Below are 18,660 nucleotides of genomic sequence, written 5' to 3'. Positions count from 1 at the left end.
CAGATTCCATCAAATGTGACATGTGCAAAACAGTTAAGCTCACAGCAAAATGGAGATGTCAATCTAGCTATCGAAGGCACAATCCTAGCACTGATAACAAATAAGGACATGTGATAAGAGTGTAAAGTGTATCTACACATGTGTAAAGAAAGATCTGAAGTCATGACTACTAATCACCAAGAGATAGTTTCTCAGGCTAAGAACTGAGGTCGAAATCTAGCTAGCTGTCCGGACTTTACGAGAATTGTGAATGAGTTGGAGGTATTTCACAATTTCTCGCGTTGTACATCAATGGCATACACCCTCCTTGCTTATTACAAAGAAACAACAAAAGATGACTATTTACATGACTCTTATTTACATTGACTATTCTCTTTTATTTTTGGAACAAGAGATGATGGAATTGATAAATACTTGATTTTTTTGTATTTTTTTGATATATTTTTTTTCTGAATATACATCGTTTTTTTTTTTTTTTTTTTTTTTTTTTTTTTTTTTTTTTTTTTGAACAAAGAAACACTTTTGATACATACAAAAGGAAAAAAAATTACATGACACTTTGCAAGAGGTAGCCCTTTTTGATGCACCCAGTTAAATTCGATGGTTGTCTTTCTTAATGTAACCTCCACCTTCTATCCCAACCAACCAAAGAACAAGCTAGTCAAGTTTCGTTCAGTATTCTAAAGTGATTGGCAATCGTAACTTCCTATCAAACACCTTGAAGATCGAGGCCATACATGTATTGGTAGATCGTGCGCGTGCAAATTTCTTATCACTATGTGAATTGTGCTAGAATCAGGGTGCCTAAATATCTAGACTAAGACTCCTAATAAAAATACAATTTGCACAAGAGTCAACATTTCAAGGTAAATGAGCTCCATTTTTATGATTTTTTAATTTTTTTAATTTTTTTTTTTTGAATTTTGATTTTTTTTTTTTTGGAATTTTTCAATTTTTTCAAAAAGAAGAAGGAGTTCGTTTTTAATTATGGCAAATTATCATGGTATCTACTCTATACCCCCAAACCTAAACTAAACATTGTCCTCAATGTTTCAAAATATGGAAAGAATTAAAATGCAACATATGGAAAGGGACATGCTGAGTAGAGTAAAAGGAGAGAGAATACCCGATTTCGGCGAAAGCTGAATTAAAACTCCGTTATTCAAGGCAAAAATCCAACATATTTCAGCCGAGATCATATTGGATTAGCAAAATATATACAAAAGGAAATTTAACTAACACATTATCTACAAGAAGATTTGGTTTTTTTTTTTTTATTTTTTAAGAAAGAAAATAAAATGAAGAAAATAAAATTTGGTTTTTTTTTTTTTTTTTTTTTTTTTTTTGAAAAGAAAATAAAATTTGGTTTTTGAATGGGAGCAAAAGGAAATTTTTTTTTTTTTTTTTTAAAAAAAAAGAAAATAAAATTTGGTTTTTGAATTGGGGAGCACGCCCACTGTGCAAGCCTCTAATGAAGTGGAAGGAAGGCTGCGAAAATCCAAGTTTTAATTTTGAAAGTTTAATTTGGCCCAGTTGGTTAAGGCCCGACGTTTGTTTTAAAACTTTGGTTTCGAGGTCCACTTTCGAGTGGAATATAAGTCCACAATCAGTTATAAGCTCAGCTGGGTTTAAACCCAGAGTCCAAAATACAAGTCCAATGGAAGAATTTAAACAAGCCCACACAAAATAAATACAAGCCCACAAATTAAACAAACAAGCCCACAAATAAATTATTACAAACCCAAAATAGAAAAATAAAAAGCCCAAAAAATTGGGTTAATTATTACAAGCCCACAATTAAAAATTTGGAAGCCCACAGGTTGGGTTCTCTCAATTAATGGGTTTAGGCTTACCTTTTTAGCACAGCCCAGCTGCTCTGATATTGTTGCAAAAACCCAGTTGGGTTTTGGTTCTTTTCCTTGGTGGCGTCCCAGCAGAGGAAAAACAGGTTCAGAATCAGCAGGTCCAACAGCAAATGAAATGAAGCAGATGCAGATGCAAATGCTATGAAATGAAATACAAAATAGCTAAAAAAAAACACAGATAAAACACAGCACCAATCCCCGGCAACGGCGCCAAAAACTTGTTAGTCCCCGAAGATATTAAATTTAAATGCAAAATGGTCCCCGGCAGCGGCGCCAAAAACTTGGTAGGCTTCTAAAAGGTCCTAAAAATTATCCCCGGCAACGGCGCCAAAAACTTGGCAGGCCCGGAGAAGTATATAAAATGAAGCGCAATGAAAACGGGGGCCTACAGTAATACCGCAAGTGCACGGTCGTCGGTTGTAGCTCGTGCAAGTACGGGTCGATCCACAGAGATCGGGTGTGTTTGGAATGTTTCTAGCTATTTGGGTTCCTAAATTGCTATTGGGCTATGAAGCCTTTTGGCTTAAATTGGGCTTTGAGTGCTAATGGGTTTGTTCACAATAAAATGAACTGAGCTTGGGCTCAGTTGGTCTCTGAAGTGTAAATGGGCTTTGGTTTTAAACTTAGGCTTGGGCTCAATTGTACAAACAATAGACAGTGGGCTTAGAACTGAGAACTAGGCCTTTAGGTTAAACAACTGGGCTTTGGTTAAGCCTGAATTGGATTGGGCTCAGCTTTTGAAATGAGCTGAGCTTTGGGCTCAGTTAGATGGGCCTTTGCTTGGCTGCAGGAAGCAGCAGCAACAACAGCAGCAGCAGCACAAGTGCTGCACAGCAGCAGCAGCAGCTTGGCAGAGGAAGAGAGCAATGCAGCAGTAGTGCTGCAGCAGACAACAGCAACAGCAGCAGCAGAAGGGCAGCTGCAAGGGAAGGAAAGCAGCAGCACTGCAAGTGTAAGGGAAGGCAATGCAGCACAAGTGCTGCACAGCAGCTGCAGGGCAGTGGAATAAGAGAAGCAAAGCAACAGAAGCAAATGTGGCAGTAAAGCAAAGATAATGCAATAAAGAAGATGGCTAACAAAATAAACAAAAGGAAACACAAACAGGGCAACACATGGCAAAAGCAAAGAACAAAACAAGATGAACCAAGGCCTAAGGCCAAGGGCAAGGATGTGGTGAAGCTAACAGAGCAAGGCTAAGCTAAGGCAAGATTACAGGAGGTATACTAAAAGAATGGGAAGAGAATTAGCTTGCTCATTGTCACTAGTGAGCACTAATTTCTCCCAATGCTCAATCAACAGTGCAACCTAAGCATACACAGGGAATGGCAAGAAAATCAGCTTGCTTTAAGCACTGATTTCTTCCATTACACAATTAGCACAAAGCTTCAAATGTATCTAGCCTAGCATTCCATTATGTAACTGACAGTGACAGGAGCAACAACAAACATGATCACAACTAACTGAACTAACATTGAACAACATCTAAACAGGACACATGTTAACAGGAGATGAAACTAAAAACATTAACAGAAACATCACATTAAACAGGAATTAACAGAACATGAACATTAAACAAGCAGCAAATTGAACTAAAAACATTAAGCATAACAAGTGAACTGTAATTGAGCTTGTAAATTGAAAATTAACAGGACATGAGAGTCCTGGATGTTGGCTACTCCAAGCATGAGTAAAATGGAAACTTAAACATATGCAGTGATACGCATTTAACAGGACATGAGAGTCCTGGATGCAGGCTACTCCAAGCATGGTTTCTAACACAACCCATAGTCCCAATTTATACCCAATTACATCATTAGGGTTTTCCCCAATTTTCCCCCAAATTCAGTGAAATTAGGTTTTGCAAATTACCTAATTTTATGGCACAATTCCTCCCATGTGCGACGACCCATTCTTCCTCTGACGCTCCTGCTGCTATCCACGCCTCCAATTGCTTCATCTATCAATCTAATTCACCAAATCCAATCCTAACAGTGAAGAGGATGGTGGAGTTGTTGAAATAGAGTAATAGGTGATAGGGGTGATGATAGTAGTGATGGGTTGTGGTTGTTGTGGAGAGTTGGTGGTTTGGTGGCTGTTGCAGGAGTGGTGGTGATGATGGTGGTGCGGCAGGGAAGGAGGTGGTTCTGCAGAGAGGGGGGTGATGGTGGTAGATGGGTTCGATAGAATGGGAGAAGGGGGTTGTTTGGTTAGGTGGTAGGGCTCGGGTGATAGAGTGTTGAGCGAATCCATCTAGTCTTGATGTTTCGTGAGATGGGCCGCGAGATGCGAAGCTGGTAGGTAGATCGGACGGTGATGTGAAGTGAAGCTTGTAGCGACCGTCAGATTTTTTGATACAACGAAATCAACGATGCCAGATGGAGTTAGGTGTTGTAGTGTTAGGCGGAGATATCAAACTTTGATGAACAGCAAGGGAGCGACCGTTGGATTCAACTACCATCTAATCTGAAGGCTTGGAATTACAGCGCTGTGGTGCTCGGCAGAGACTTCAGATTTTGATGCTCTATGAAGGAGCGACCGTCGGATGCTTCTGAGAACTGATCTGATGGCTGAGAACGGAGGCGCTTTTGTGTGTAGAAAATGAGGTTGTGCGCACCATTCTTCGCGGCTTCCTTGCGTAATTTCTCCCGGCTTTTCACTACTTTTCCGCTCTTTTCGCTCCGCGACTCATCCGAACTTTATTTATTACCTAAAAATGCAAAATTAATTAATAAAAATATTTATTCTTGAAAACAATGAAAATACAGAATATGGGATAAAATGTAGAATTAATGCATAAAAGATGAGTTAAATGCCAACAAAAAGGGATAAATTATATACAATATTTGGCACTCATCAGCTGCCATTTTGCATTCTTCAATCTTTCTCCCGTTTTTGTTCACTCAAATAAATTGATGTTCGTACAATTCCTTTCAAAACGATCATCATGTCACAACCAACGTTGCTTTATGGTTATGCCCAAAGACTGAGCCAATTGCCAACATTTCATCGTCGGAGTCAATATGGATTCAATAATCCAAATACTATAGTGATTTACATTTCACTAGATTGACTCATTAATTTATCTAAAATATATTTCCTTCCAAATATATTAGATATTATGAAAGATGCAATCAATTACATTCTCATATTGTGAGGTTCCACATGATATCCATTTACATGGGTTTCTTTGGAATTTAACAAGGTGTGATTATCCCTTAATACGTACAGAGCTTATGTGAATTTTAGTCTTTGTTTCATCTCGACAACAAATTTTGAGCAGTACTTCGCTCGATAATCCAATCATCGTAGTCACATTATAAGGAATTAGTTCAACAACTAGTGTACATTCCTTAAATTAGTGGGAGAAAAACCACTATCAGTTAGACATTGAGTCTTGAGAGATTTAATAAGTTTTGTGGCCTTATTACGTAATAAAAGTGGGATTCAACTCAAGTAATTTAGAGTGAATATATGTTACGTTTCAGGGGGATGATATATTTTTCAACCAGATATATCTCAAGTGCTTTAGAGAATTTATGCCTCGTGGGAATGATGTACTTTTCATTCCATAAGCGTAGATATTGGATCTAGTTTAATTAAATCAATTGCCTAAGAAAAGTTCTTATTGTCATTAAAGTTGATGTCTAAAGTATGACCTTCTTATGGAAATTGGTTGCTACTATGGTACCCTCATTACATTGCTTGTACCAATACCGATAAGAAGATTTATTGCCAACTCTTTGGTGAGAGATAGAATTACATGTTAGCTTCATCCCATGTTCAATTTATACATGTACTTTGGTTTCATTACTGCTGGAAAAAAAATACATGTTTATCTCATGACATATATGTCCATTTTCACATGCTTTATATGAGACGGTACGTTTAACCCTCATCTACTTCGGGGTTATTTCCATTTTCAACTTTGCTATAATAATTAGCTGAATTTGAGAAATTTCTTTATCTCAAAAAGTCAAGATGATCTCATTATGCATGTCAACCACCTACTTTAAGCTGAATATCTTATAAGAGATAGTGAATCTCTTGTTGTCATACTTCACTATATACTGGTTCGTTAGTATCATGGATGAAGCAGAAAAATGGAAGGAAAAAAAATGACTCATATCCCTTTTTGTGAGTCCTTCCACAAAAATTGGAACGCATTGCTTAGAAATATAAGGGCACATTTATCTCTACCTTTTAGATGGTGCATTGTCATTGTCAAAGGTTTTATGATTTGCGAAGAAATAGTTTCCGCACCCAAGACACAATAATGGTGCCCAAGTACTTTTTAGTCCAAAATATTGTTTTTGAGTTAAGCTGGAGTCTAAATGTAAAGGACCTTGACAAGGAATATTAAAATAAATAATTCCAAAATCATTTTTTTAAGGTTCAAACCGCTTGTAAAAAAAAAACCAAACAATCTGTTTGCTAACCAACTTTCTTGATGGTTAAACATGGGTAACCGTTTGGTAACCAAGTTCCTTTTTGGTTATAGTGTTGCGGTCACTTCAAGGTCCAATCAAAACCATAGCCCCGTTAATGGACGACAATACTTATCAATCGTCAACAATTAACATCAAAACCCATTTTAATAGTATAGAGGTTGACGCAGCTTTTGAGGCTATCTCTGATAGCTTTCCAGCAAAGCTATCAATAGTATCAGTGTCTTTCATCTTCACTCTTTCAAATTCAGACATTAAGGTTTGCAGACGGGCTTCTTTAACTCGATCAGCTCCGAGATTACGTGCCTTTATTGCATCCCAAATTTTCTTTGAAGTTTCCTATTCACCAACTTGTAGAACAAGACATTCTGGTATTGCTTGAAAGAGTAATCCAATGGCAACATTGTTTTTGTCTGGGTCCAATGTATCAGGATCAATTGTTTCCCAAACTTTGTAGATTTTCATCAGTACCTTCATTCTCATGGCCCATACTGTGTAGTTTGTGGCGTTGAGGATTGGAACTTGTATTGATGGTGGCGTGAACTGTTTTGCACCCACAATGGTGGTTTCGTTTTCCATGGCTCAGAAACAAGCTCTGATACCAATTAATGGCAACTGCAAGATGAAACTTAGCTTATATAAAGACAACTCTCTTTATTGATGTTTAGAAAATCTCTCAAAACTAAATACAAGCTCTAATCTTGCTCATATGATCAACCACAACTTTGGTGATCATATATATATAGAACTATGAATTCCTTTTCCTAGTCCTATTACCTTATTACATGTCTTTCCTTTTCTTAGAACTAGATGACTTCTAATTCCCTTAGGATTACATCAATTTCCTAATCTTTTCCTAACCAGCTTGTTAGTGACTTCTATGTTGAAATTAATCCAACAGTACTGATTTGAAAGAATTTGTACAAAGAAGGGTACTTGGAATGTGAACTAATTTGTGTTGATCGATTCTTTTCAAGTATATAATGGTAGCGGAACTCTTGAGGAAGGTGAAACAGCTGAAACTCGATTCATAAAGATACTAGCTTCTTATGAGTTGCTCATAGATGACGAGAGGCGCACACAATATGACATAAAGGTAAGAATTGTTACTCTCAATATTATTCATGATGCTCTTCTAGTGTTTAGTTTTGTTAAAACAGTGTATGATGCCAGCCTCATGGTACATCTTGATTAGGTGGCGTTTCCTTGTGGTTATTTATGATTGAAATTGTACGAAGGCCTTGCCTAATTTCATTATTTTAGCAGTAAGCCTTGTGATCTCAGTTGACAATATCTCGAGGAGATATTTGGTTTTGGTTAAACTGTCAATCAAATTTCCTTTAACCTTGAAGTAATACAGTTTCATTTGCTTAAGCCTACTTGGATGGATTTCTAAAGACAGATCAGAACAGCAAGCTTCTTAGTTATTCCACATTTGCATTGTTGGACCCGATTGTAAGACCAGTTGCGGTATGTTTAAAACAAGATAATCAATTTGTATTGGGGACAAACTAGTTGAATGTAGAAATCTCAGTATATTTACTCTAATTCATTGAGGATACAAATTCGGCCATGATTCCATTTACAGTTCTGTTTATGATATGCGAACGTGTTGACCACCTTCCGGATGGTATATCTTTGTTCTTAAGCTTGTTTTCATCACTGTTATTTCAGGCTTCACAAGCATGGATTGGCTCGTAAAGAAGCGAACAGCTTTTGATCAGAGAGGTGATATGGCTGTCGCAGCTTGGGACGAACAGCAACAGCATGAGCTGAATGTTCGTGTCCGGCGTCTATCTCGTACAAAGGTAAAAACTAAAAAGCATTCCAGTAAGTGTTAAATGGGACATGGGCTAGCTCTCATCCCATGTATATATGCACGTTGATACCATCATAGTAGTCTAGAATAAAAGAATACATTTGTATCCTGAGAAACTTTATTCTTCCAGCTAATTTTGAACTTTTACTCATATCAAGAAGTATGATTCACTCTCCCTTTCCACATTAGCTTTAGTTTGCTCAAGGATTGAAACTTCTATCACATCTCTTTTCTGTTTGTGCTATCATTAGTTTATTACTTAATCGTGGCAGGTGTTGGAACGAGTTGGTTATCCTTCCGCATTTCTCTCACAAATCTCTCCCTTTTTTTGTTTTGCTGCAGTGCCACGTGTCAAAAATGGCGACGTGTACATAATCCACATGGCATATTCGAGTCCAGGTGTATAGAGTCTATGCATACTGACTTATCTGAGTTAAATCTTAAACCAACGATTCAAAGGACCATTCTGTCATTTTAAATCCTCTTAACGGTGCTAACTTTCCATCCATCAATTTTGGTCAAATAAGACCTAGTTTTGTAAGAAATAAAAAAACAGGCTTAGATTTGTAAACCATAATAAAAACATGCCTAAATTTATAAAAAGCCCAAAAAAAAAGAGGAAAAGAAGAGACGGGTTTCCTTTTTATGGGTCTAGGTTTAGTTTGTTTTTTTTTGACCGGTTTTAGGTTTGGTAATTACTAATTATTTAGATTTTCATAGGGTATTTTTGTATTTTTGATAACAAAATATGTCCCCCCTCATCCATATTTAGGATAGTTGAATCCACAGGAGCCTTCAAAACCAAATACTTGGAGCCCCTATAACAGGATTCCTATATATATGAAGAGGAAATGAAGGTGTAACAGGGTACAAACTGTACAGAATATTGTATATGTATATAAAATTTGGAACTAAGAATTCTAAAAGTTCCTCCGATATTTGGAACCGAGATCTCCCCGAAATGAAGTTTTACCAGTGTACCGGTCACAATCTCGGTCGAAACAAGTCGGTATCCGATACTAAATACATCGATGTTGTATAGATATCCCAATTCAGAAGTTATATTAAATATTTCGATGTAAATTATAGTCCATAACTAGGATAGGTGAATCCATAGAAACCCTCAAAACCTTATCCTTGGAGCCCCTGTAATAGGTTTCTTTTTTTACTCTTAGACACAACCACAAAACACAGGACCTATGAGTTCCGATATCAAACCGATTTTAAAGTCCAATTTTTCATACCGTAACGGTGAAAAGAGGGTGTAACCCTAGTTAGCAATTCGGGATTCGGCAAATGTACGGAACGACAAACGTACGAGTATTATACGATTTTGTAAAATCCAGATTCGGTCCAAAATTCGGTCAACGGGACGTGATTCGTCAGTAATTCGGAACGGCATACGTACGTGTATAATTCGATTTATAAATGTGAGTTCGGTTCTGAAAATTCGGTATCTATATATAACAAATAATTTGTATTTATAAGGTCATAGACCAATTTTTATGCATATGTGTGAGTTATTTAAAGAAAAAATAAACTTAATATGATGATATTAATAATATATACAACATTAGTTATCCAAGAGGACGTCGTATGGTGGTTTAGATGCTTGGTTAGTGAGTTTGAGATCTCTCTCACCTTCACCTTCAAATCTCTTCAGTCGTTTTTGTTTCATAAAAATTACAACACTTTTAATATTCGGTCGTGTATGATCGGGAGGCAGTAAAGCCCAAAAAGTGGAGTCTTTAAAAAGTAAAAACTAAAGAATTTATGGCGAATTAAGCGGACGTATCATTCGGGATACGTAAAATTCGTGAACGGTTCGCGAATAATCCGGGAATGCCACATAATACGCGACTTGGGTTCGGAGTTGCAAACTAAACCAAGCATTCTCCAGAGGAGAAGAAATGTTAGGGCGTAGCTTAAGAGTTCTTCACCATGTCCGGCGGTTATATTCAGTAGAATCAGCAAAAGAGGTTGTTGTGCCGAATGGTGGCGGCGACGGTAAAATCTCCTTAAAAGGTAGTAAATATGGTGGTGGCAAAGCCAATAAATCCATTTGTGATGGTAATGGTGGTGGTAGTGGTGGAGGAGGAGGAGTAGATACAATAGGAAAAAGACTGTTGCGGCTAACATATGCAAAAAGAAGTGCAGTGACATGTATAAATGAATGGATTCAAGAAGGCAGGAGTGCTCGAAAGTATGAACTCAATCGAGCTGTTCGTGAACTTCGTAAATTCAAACGCTACAAACATGCCCTTGAGGTCATCTCTCCCACTCTCTCTTAATTTTATGTTCAATTTCATGAAATCTGTGAGTTTTGAGTATGTTTTTTAATCTGGGTTTAGGGTTTTAGTAGAGAATTTTTTGAATTTTTGTATTTAGGGAGACAGAATCTTGTTAAGAAAATGACCCACAAACATATGATTGATCTTGAAAAAAGACTCTGTGGAGGTTCATTTCTTAACCTCCATCTTGTATTCATTAGCCATATGATCCTTGGGAAGCAAATGAAACTCCTTGTCCAGTCTCATACACTCTTGAGCAAATAAAACTGAGTGCAACTTCTATACTGATTTGAGGTTTCCAATTTGAAGTGGACAACTCGAGATCTTCAAGTTCACATAGATGTATAAACTTTCATATATATATATATATATATATATATATATATATATATATATATATATATATATATATATATATATATATATATATATGTATAAGAGTAGAGCAATCACATCTACATGGTGGCCATCATATACTAAGGAGGATGTGAAATGTGGAATTGTTCCTCTGTGCCACAATAGCATCCATAAGTAGATCGGTCAACCCTGTCACTCACTAGCAAGACTCTTAGGGTGTTAAATCACGTTAAAAAGTACCTTGTTATTACCAATCCTGTAGCGCAACATTTTCTTGCGTCAGCTATGAATGGAATGTATTTGCCATGTATACTCAATTGAGATATTTCTCTATTCGTCTTTAGTTTTCCTAATAATATGCTAATACTAACTGATTTCGTTATGTTTCGATGTTGAAGTCTAATGATCTATAGGCTATGGTGTGTTGTTTAATTCTACGTTCTTAACAATACTAACTTGGCTGTGCACTTGAGTACAAAGAAAGAAGAAGTATGTTGTCATATCCACATGCAAGGTAGAGCTCATTGTCTTGTTAGTGTGTTCCCTCAAGTTCCTTTTCAGGCATGTGACTGGTAACAAAACCCACAAACAAGCCTTGTTTAGGACAGAAATATTTTCTCTTTAGTTAAAAGACTGGGACCATACAATGAATTCCAGTGTGGACTTGTCAGTGTGCATACCTCTGGTTTCGGTATGCCCTCCCAATTGTCCTTAGTGTATCCTTTATAAATTTGGGTATGCATTCTGAAATGTGTATAGTAGATAGTTTGCTCCTCTTTCCCAAAGAAAAATATGTGTTCTAAAAACTATGGGTTAGGTTTTTATGCTCCTTTAGCATAGTTTTCTGTTATTCCAAACAAGAATCTTATGTTTTTGATGCCATTACACAGCCCTTTTCAGACCACTTTAGTCAGTGGGGATCCTAGAACTTCAATACTTCTTGGTGTCAATCTTTCTCGTCTTCAATGTTTTGCCCATTTAAGGGAGCTATATTGGAATGCTTAGGAAACATTATTATATTTTCTTGTTGTTTTTACTTCATATTATTCTATATGCCACTCAAAAGAACTTAATCAGTTGTCTTGTTTGTTGGTTGGTCCAAAGATGAAAAAAGTTCCCCTCGGAATAAAGAAGAGCAATTTGAGACCCCCATTCCCTCTCTTAGACATACAAGCGTTAGTTTGAACTTCCAGCCTTCCCTGAGAAATCAGGAGTTCTTGTATAAGCAATTTCTGTCATTTTTTGTGCAGGTATGTGAATGGATGGGAGTTCAAAAGGACATAAAGCTGTTGGCAGGAGACTATGCTCTCCATCTGGACTTGGTTACAAAAGTTCGTGGCTTATCAAGTGCAGAGAAGTTTTTTGAAGATCTCCCGGAGGAGATGAGGGGGAAAGCTGCATGCAATTCCCTACTCCACGCCTACGTAAAAAACAAGTCAACAGTCAAGGCCGAAGCTCTGATGAGAAAAATGTCAGAATGTGGTTTCACAAAGGATGCTCTTCCTTATAATCACATGATTTCATTGTACATTTCAACTGGGAAATTGGATAAAGTCCCTACAGTGATTAAAGAGTTAGAGAAGAATACGTCTCCTGACGTGGTTACATACAATCTATGGCTGTCAGTGTGTGCTTTGGAAAATAATGTTGAGAATGCTGAAAAGATTTTTCTGATGCTAACAAACGCAAAATTAGAGCCAGGTTGGATGACGTACAGTACATTAACCAATTTATACCTGAAAAATGATCTCCACGAGAAGGCCAAAGTTACATTGAAGGAGATGGAAAAAGGGGTTGACCGCAAGGATCGGGTTGCTTTTTCTTCCCTTATTACCTTACATGCAAATTTGGGTGATAAAGATGGGGTAAAAAGAACGCTGAAGAAGATTAAATCATTATTCCGTAAGATGAACGATGCAGAATATTTGAGCGTGATAGCTTCATTTTTGAAACTTGAGGAGTTGGAAGAAGCTGAAAAGATATACAGAGAGTGGGAATCTGTGTCTCCAACAGGTGATGCGAGGATTTCAAATATACTCCTTGCAGCTTACATTAACAAAAATCAGATGCACAAAGCCGACAGTTTTCTTGACCACATGGTAGAAAAAGGAATATCTCCCAATTATACTACATTCGAGCTTCTTACATGTGGTTACTTGCAAACAGAAAACACCGATAAAGTCACGGATTACTTCAAGAAAGCTATTGAAAGCGTGAAGAGATGGGTACCAAATGAAGAAATTGTTCGAAAAATATTTGGTGTACTTGAGATGAAGGGTGATACTGTAAATGCTGAGAAGTTACTGAATACTCTTAGGAATGCAGAGTATGTGACAATTGAATCATACAATTCTCTACTACGAACGTATGAAAAAGCGGGTAAGGTTCCAGTAATGGTTGCTGAACGCATGGCAAAGGATGATGTTAAGCAGGACGAAGAGATACAACTTGCAAGCGAACTCTGTATAAGTGATGTTCCAGAGATACTTTCTGGAGATAAATTGTAATTGGCAATGCAAAACAATCTTTCTTATTTAGTTTTGCTGTCGAAATTATTTTATAAACTAGTTACATCGTTCATCAATTCAAACAGTAATTTAATCTTCATTTCAAAGGTTTCCAAATGTTGAATCAATAAAATCATGATTTTCTGTTCTAGAGAAATTTATCATTGAGTAGCACCAAGTGGGTTTTTGCCCGCCCCTATCCGGAAAGTGATTCCTGGGCAGCCACCATAAAGAAAGGTGATATTTCCACTGTAAACGTCACTTTATTAATTAGCCTGTCAGATTCTTAAAGCCGACAGATCAAATAAAAACCCCTTCATAAACCTCCAAATAAAAATCTTTTGCTTTTCTTCTGGATGAGTCTGTGGAGTTAACCATTTCATTCTCATCAAAACCCTAACTAGGTTTTACTGAATTGGGGTGTTACGTTATGACAACAACAACTTCTTCTTCTTTTTCTGGTACTAATTGTCTTCATCTCAAGCTCTTCAGAACCAAATCTCTCAGAATTCCAAGTAAGTTTCTCCCCCATTTATCTTTCTGTATTTTTCACTCTTAATGTTAATATCAGGCAGTTTAAAAATCATTCATTTATGCCAAAACATAGTTTTCTGACTTGTTAGGATGAAACTCAGATAACCCCAACAAGAATTCATGTTGATTACCTGGTGGTAGTAGAAGAGGAGTTTGTGTTTTTTGAAAAATAGGGTCTGAAAATTGAGTTATTTTTGTTATTTAGGTGGTCGAATTGAAGGCAGGCTCCAGTTTTGTCACTCTGGAACTTACTTATCCACAGTCAACAATGCATCGCGCTCTCTGCGAAGGCATTCTTTGTTATTAAACAGATCCTTGTCGTCTAAATTCAATAAAAGGTTTCTTGTTTATTGTGCGGACAACTATTCTAATGTTGAGGCACCACCTGAACACTCCTCACACCGTGCGCCGATACCTGATGGTGGAGCAGATGAAGGCAATTCGGTTGATGCTTCTGTTATTACTGAAGTCTTGAAACCCAAACCTAAAATGTTTAAGAATAGATTCTTGAATTTTGTTCGGTTGGGATCTGTTGTTAATAATGCTGCTGAATCATTTTTCAAAAGTGAAATACGGCGGAGGTTGTTTGTGACGGCTGTTCTAATTGTTATGAGTCGCATTGGTTATTTTATCCCGTTGCCTGGTTTTGATAGGCGGTTGATACCTGAAAACTATCTTAGTTTTGTCTCTGGATCTGTTGGTAAGTTCTCGTTTTGTTTTCTGGAAGTTTATGTGTTTAGCAATGCTCTTGTTTACCATTCTAAATGGAACCACCCAATGTGATACTATATGAAAATGTGCTAGAAGGAGCTCATATTCTGAAGAAAACTTTTTAAAGAATTCAGCTGATAATAGCAGGATCTTCTGCTTTATCTCCGCTCACGTGGTTAATTGTTATCATTAATGGCAGATGAACTTGGAGATTTGACGGCAGAACTTAAGCTGTCACTTTTCCAGCTTGGAATCAGCCCTCAGATAGGAGCATCTATTCTTATGCAGGTAAACGCAGTCACTCCCATTTTGATATAGATAAAAGCTAGTCATCATCATTTTTATGCTATTTGTTTTATATGTTATATAATATAACTTGTGAAACACATATTCAGGTACTATGTCACCTTGTTCCTTCGCTTGTAAAGCTGCGGAAAGAAGGATTAGATGGTCATGAGAAGATAAAGAGTTATATGTGTGTCTAGTTTTCAACTCAAGCAGTGAGACGAGTCCTTGCTTAGCAATTTTCATTTCCGTCCTGTCTTTGCTTGATCTATGCTAAAGGAGACAAACCCTTTGGGTTTATATGTCCATTTCAGATGGTGGATTTCACTTGGATTCGCCATAGTGGAGGCAGTTATCCTTGCTTGTTATTCACTTCCATATTCTATCTTTGCAGCTACTTACAGGTAGTGACATATGCACTATTTTTGTTAACAATCTACAACCTAAGACCTCATTATTATAAAAAGTGACATACATGCTATGCCTTGTGGTGGGTTACTACCTAGTTCTTTATTTGTCACTCGATTGAACTTGCTGTGCATGTTACCTATTCATGCTGGCATTCAATTGAAATTTAGTAGCTTATAATCGCTTCTTTGTGGATGAAGTCTAAGTTAGCTCTATCACATCTGTTTCCACACTCATGTTACAGTTTCTTTTTATAGACATAAAAAAACTAGCCAAATGCTATGTGGTAATCACCCAATTCATGTTGTTTGCAGAGTTAAGCATGTGATGGTGACAACCTTTTTGTTGGTCTGTGGTGCAATGACCACAACATGGATTTGTGATAAGATAACAGATTCTGGATTCGGTATTTTATTCAGTATTTGATCTTCTATTTTATATTCTTGTTTCTGTCGGATCACAATATTTTATTTATGCCACTCATTTTTCTAGGTGGGTGCTAGCAGAATATACCATCTTCTTATTATCCTTTCATGGCTGCATAATAAGCCAGTTGGCAATTGTAGCCAGAGTCCTCTTAAAAGAAAAGACAGAATACACGAAGTTTTAAGAATATCATCAAATTAAGGGTAGAGACTATGATGCACCATGACTTTGTGCAACAGTATGCATCAGTTGACGCCTTTAAAGATAGAGACTGAGTAATGTGAATATTGATTCTGCTATATATAATTCCGTAAATTGGATCAATAGTTATGCACAGCCGTAGGAAAGAGTAATACACTTGAACCTGGAGGTGATGGTAAAGTACAGACATGGAGTGTGCTTGTAGAAACTTTTACTTTGTATTGCATTGTAATAAATGATGTGAAACCTTTTTCCATCTCTTATTAGTTCTGCATGCTTCAGGTCAAGGGTCGTCTCTTATCATTTGTGCGGGCATATTGACTGGCTATACAGATACACTATACAAGATGTTGTCGCAGTTGTCTGGTAGGTGAAGTGGATTTTCTCCACACAGGAGTTTATTGAGTTAAAAGGTTCATATGTCCAATATTATGCTCCATTCACTATACATCTTTGTTCCCAGGAACTCAAGTCATATTATCATGCAGGAACTGGTGTGAGGTTATGGCTCTATATTCTGGGTGTGCTGGGTGTTTTTGCTGTTGTCACTATGTGGGCCGTGGTAGTAACAGAGGGTTGCAGGAAGATCAAGCTGCAATATTATGGGTTTAAACTCGCTTCTGCTGCAAGGTCAAAGTAGCTTTCAACATCTGGTTTCAAAATAGAGAAGAAAAAAAAAACTGAAAAAAGAAATCTAAACACCATAATCCAGGAACTATTGTTTTCTTTGTATTCCGTTTATTCACATGGTAGAGATACAGCGTGCACGTTTTGACACCTGCCTTTGGTTTGCAGAGATGAATCTCCAATTATGGAGGTGGAGCCCTATATACCATTCAACATTAATCCATCTGGAATGCAGCCTGTTCTCACGACTACTTATCTCTTGGCATTTCCTAGCATACTCGCCAGGTATGTTACGAAACGATTAGCGTAAGTGGATGAATTAGAATGCAGTTTTAGGACATGAAAACCTTTGCGGAAGACATTTCATTTTTTAACTGCTTTTGTTACAAAATTAGTGATTTTTTTTTTACTCGATAAAAATCACTGTTATTAACTTTCCATAAAAATGTACCGTTGGAAAGGAAAAACATAACAGCTAACTTATCCTCCTTTATTTTACATCTGATATTATTAAGGGGATACGACAATCGCATCTTTGTTACAGGACTGAACTGAAACATAGCATGCTTTAATTAATGATTAAGAAATGGACTACAAAGCTAAAATATCGTCCTTTATTTTACTTACATCTGATATTATTAGGAGGATATGACAACCACACCTTTGTTACAGGACTAGACTTGGCATGCTTAGCTAAAATATCAGCTGGTATATACACTTTGTTTCAATCACTAATACAGAGCATCTCTTGGCAGTCTCCTAGGTTCGCCGTTTTGGGGGCGTGTTAAAGAGATATTGAACCCTGAGAGTTCGCTTGGTGCTGCACCATGGGTTTACTATTCAATTTATGCATTTTTTGTCTTTGTATTCAACATCTTTGATATTGTAAGTATCTCCTGATCTGGTAGTTCCTTGATCTAATATTCAATTGATGCCTGAATTTTTCATCCGGTAAAAAATATGTTTTAACTATCATTAAATTTTCAGGCCAACTTGCCAAAGGAAATTGCTGATTACTTGAACAAAATGGGTGCTAGAATACCAAATATAAAGCCCGGAAAGGCCACTATAGAGCATCTGACGAAGATTCAAGCATCAACACGTTTTTGGGGTACATATTCCTCCAAAAATCTGAACTATACTATTTGATATACTATATATGCATCACATTAATCTTGTAGCTTTTTCTTTTCTTCTGTTGAAATGATGCAGGGGGACTACTGTTAAGCATTCTTGCTACTACATCATCTGTGCTTGACCACTATTTACGGCGCATGAATCAGGGATTCTCTATAGGGTTCACTTCAATTCTAATCATTGTAAGTGCTGATCTAAGCTCTGCCTTTGGATAAAAAGTCCCTTAATACCACCATATCTTCTGGAGTTTGTCGGTGACTTCGTTGTTTGTGTCGTCTTGGTTGATATGGCTCTCTTTGTCATATAAGAGATAGCAGATGATAGTTAGGTGTTATTTAGTTTCTAATATCTGGGTTCATGTCTATGCAACCTCTCAACTTTTGTGGATTTCATTCTTTACACGTATTCAGCATGATCATCGTGTTGCAGTCAAGTTCTTCTTTACTCTTCCTTTGATCTCTTGATTCTTCAAGATCAGAACTAACATTATACTTGACCTTTACTATTATTTCAGGTGGGTTCAATCATTGAACTTCGTAGGTCGTATCAAGCATACAACGTAATGCCCACTTTGAGTAAAGCTCTACAGCGTTATGGTGTCTAAGATGCGTGCTCTTTGTACCCCCGTCAAACCTTTCTCATGTTGGCAATCGCCTCTAAAGCTGCACTGTTCTGTGACACTTTCTGTAACTATTATTGATCTACTGCTAATGACATATCTTGAGCGACACATAGTCGCCAGCAACCTTGAATCCTGCATCAATCAAACCCGCAGAAAGACAACTGTAGCAGCTGCAGCCACATTCAGCGACTCCAAGACGCATTACTCTCGAGGCCCAGGGATTCATTTTCATTGGGCAAGATCTATCTATCGACCCAATTGTAAGTTGTAACTATCGCAGTAATTTCTTTTTATCAACTGGTAAATTCATTTGTTTTTACCTTTGTAATCCCTCCAGATAAATGGTAAAGGTTGTTGGATAAATATTCCATGGCATCCAATGACTCTTGTTGTGTGCATTTATTTCCTTTTAGCCGTGATAAAGA

General features: G+C 37.0%; 2 protein-coding genes and 1 long non-coding RNA gene across 4 annotated transcripts; all 3 read left to right on the top strand.

The window, feature by feature from the left end:
* The first annotated feature begins 7,335 nt into the window (after positions 1-7,335).
* LOC113336862 lies at positions 7,336-8,626 on the top strand. The gene is made up of 3 exons (XR_003354038.1): positions 7,336-7,406; positions 7,985-8,118; positions 8,472-8,626. It is a non-coding gene; the product is annotated as an uncharacterized LOC113336862 (long non-coding RNA).
* Positions 8,627-10,039: 1,413 nt separating this feature from the next.
* On the top strand, positions 10,040-13,350 carry LOC113336931 (pentatricopeptide repeat-containing protein At4g02820, mitochondrial-like). Of its 2 annotated transcripts, XM_026582646.1 has the most exons (3): positions 10,040-10,154; positions 10,224-10,396; positions 12,028-13,350. In XM_026582646.1, the coding sequence occupies exons 1-3, from the start codon at positions 10,040-10,042 to the stop codon at positions 13,282-13,284; spliced, it is 1,545 nt and encodes a 514-aa protein (XP_026438431.1). In that variant the 3' UTR covers positions 13,285-13,350. The 2 variants fall into 2 exon arrangements, with proteins under 2 accessions (XP_026438431.1, XP_026438430.1); XM_026582645.1 differs by lacking the exons at positions 10,040-10,154; positions 10,224-10,396 and adding an exon at positions 11,233-11,291.
* Positions 13,351-13,649: 299 nt separating this feature from the next.
* Positions 13,650-18,633, top strand: LOC113336644 (preprotein translocase subunit SCY2, chloroplastic-like). Its single transcript, XM_026582292.1, has 13 exons — positions 13,650-13,799; positions 14,024-14,518; positions 14,729-14,817; positions 14,925-15,004; positions 15,129-15,218; positions 15,537-15,628; positions 16,132-16,215; positions 16,338-16,479; positions 16,645-16,761; positions 17,232-17,361; positions 17,464-17,587; positions 17,689-17,795; positions 18,128-18,633. Exons 1-13 carry the CDS (start codon positions 13,715-13,717, stop codon positions 18,215-18,217), a joined length of 1,725 nt encoding a protein of 574 aa, XP_026438077.1. The 5' UTR covers positions 13,650-13,714; the 3' UTR covers positions 18,218-18,633.
* Positions 18,634-18,660: the final 27 nt, after the last annotated feature.

The sequence above is a fragment of the Papaver somniferum genome, unplaced genomic scaffold (genome assembly GCF_003573695.1).
Source record: "Papaver somniferum cultivar HN1 unplaced genomic scaffold, ASM357369v1 unplaced-scaffold_154, whole genome shotgun sequence".
NCBI classification, from domain to species: Eukaryota; Viridiplantae; Streptophyta; class Magnoliopsida; order Ranunculales; family Papaveraceae; genus Papaver; species Papaver somniferum.
The sequence above is the reverse complement of the archived record's forward strand: the minus strand, read 5'-3'. Positions and strand labels throughout refer to the sequence as shown.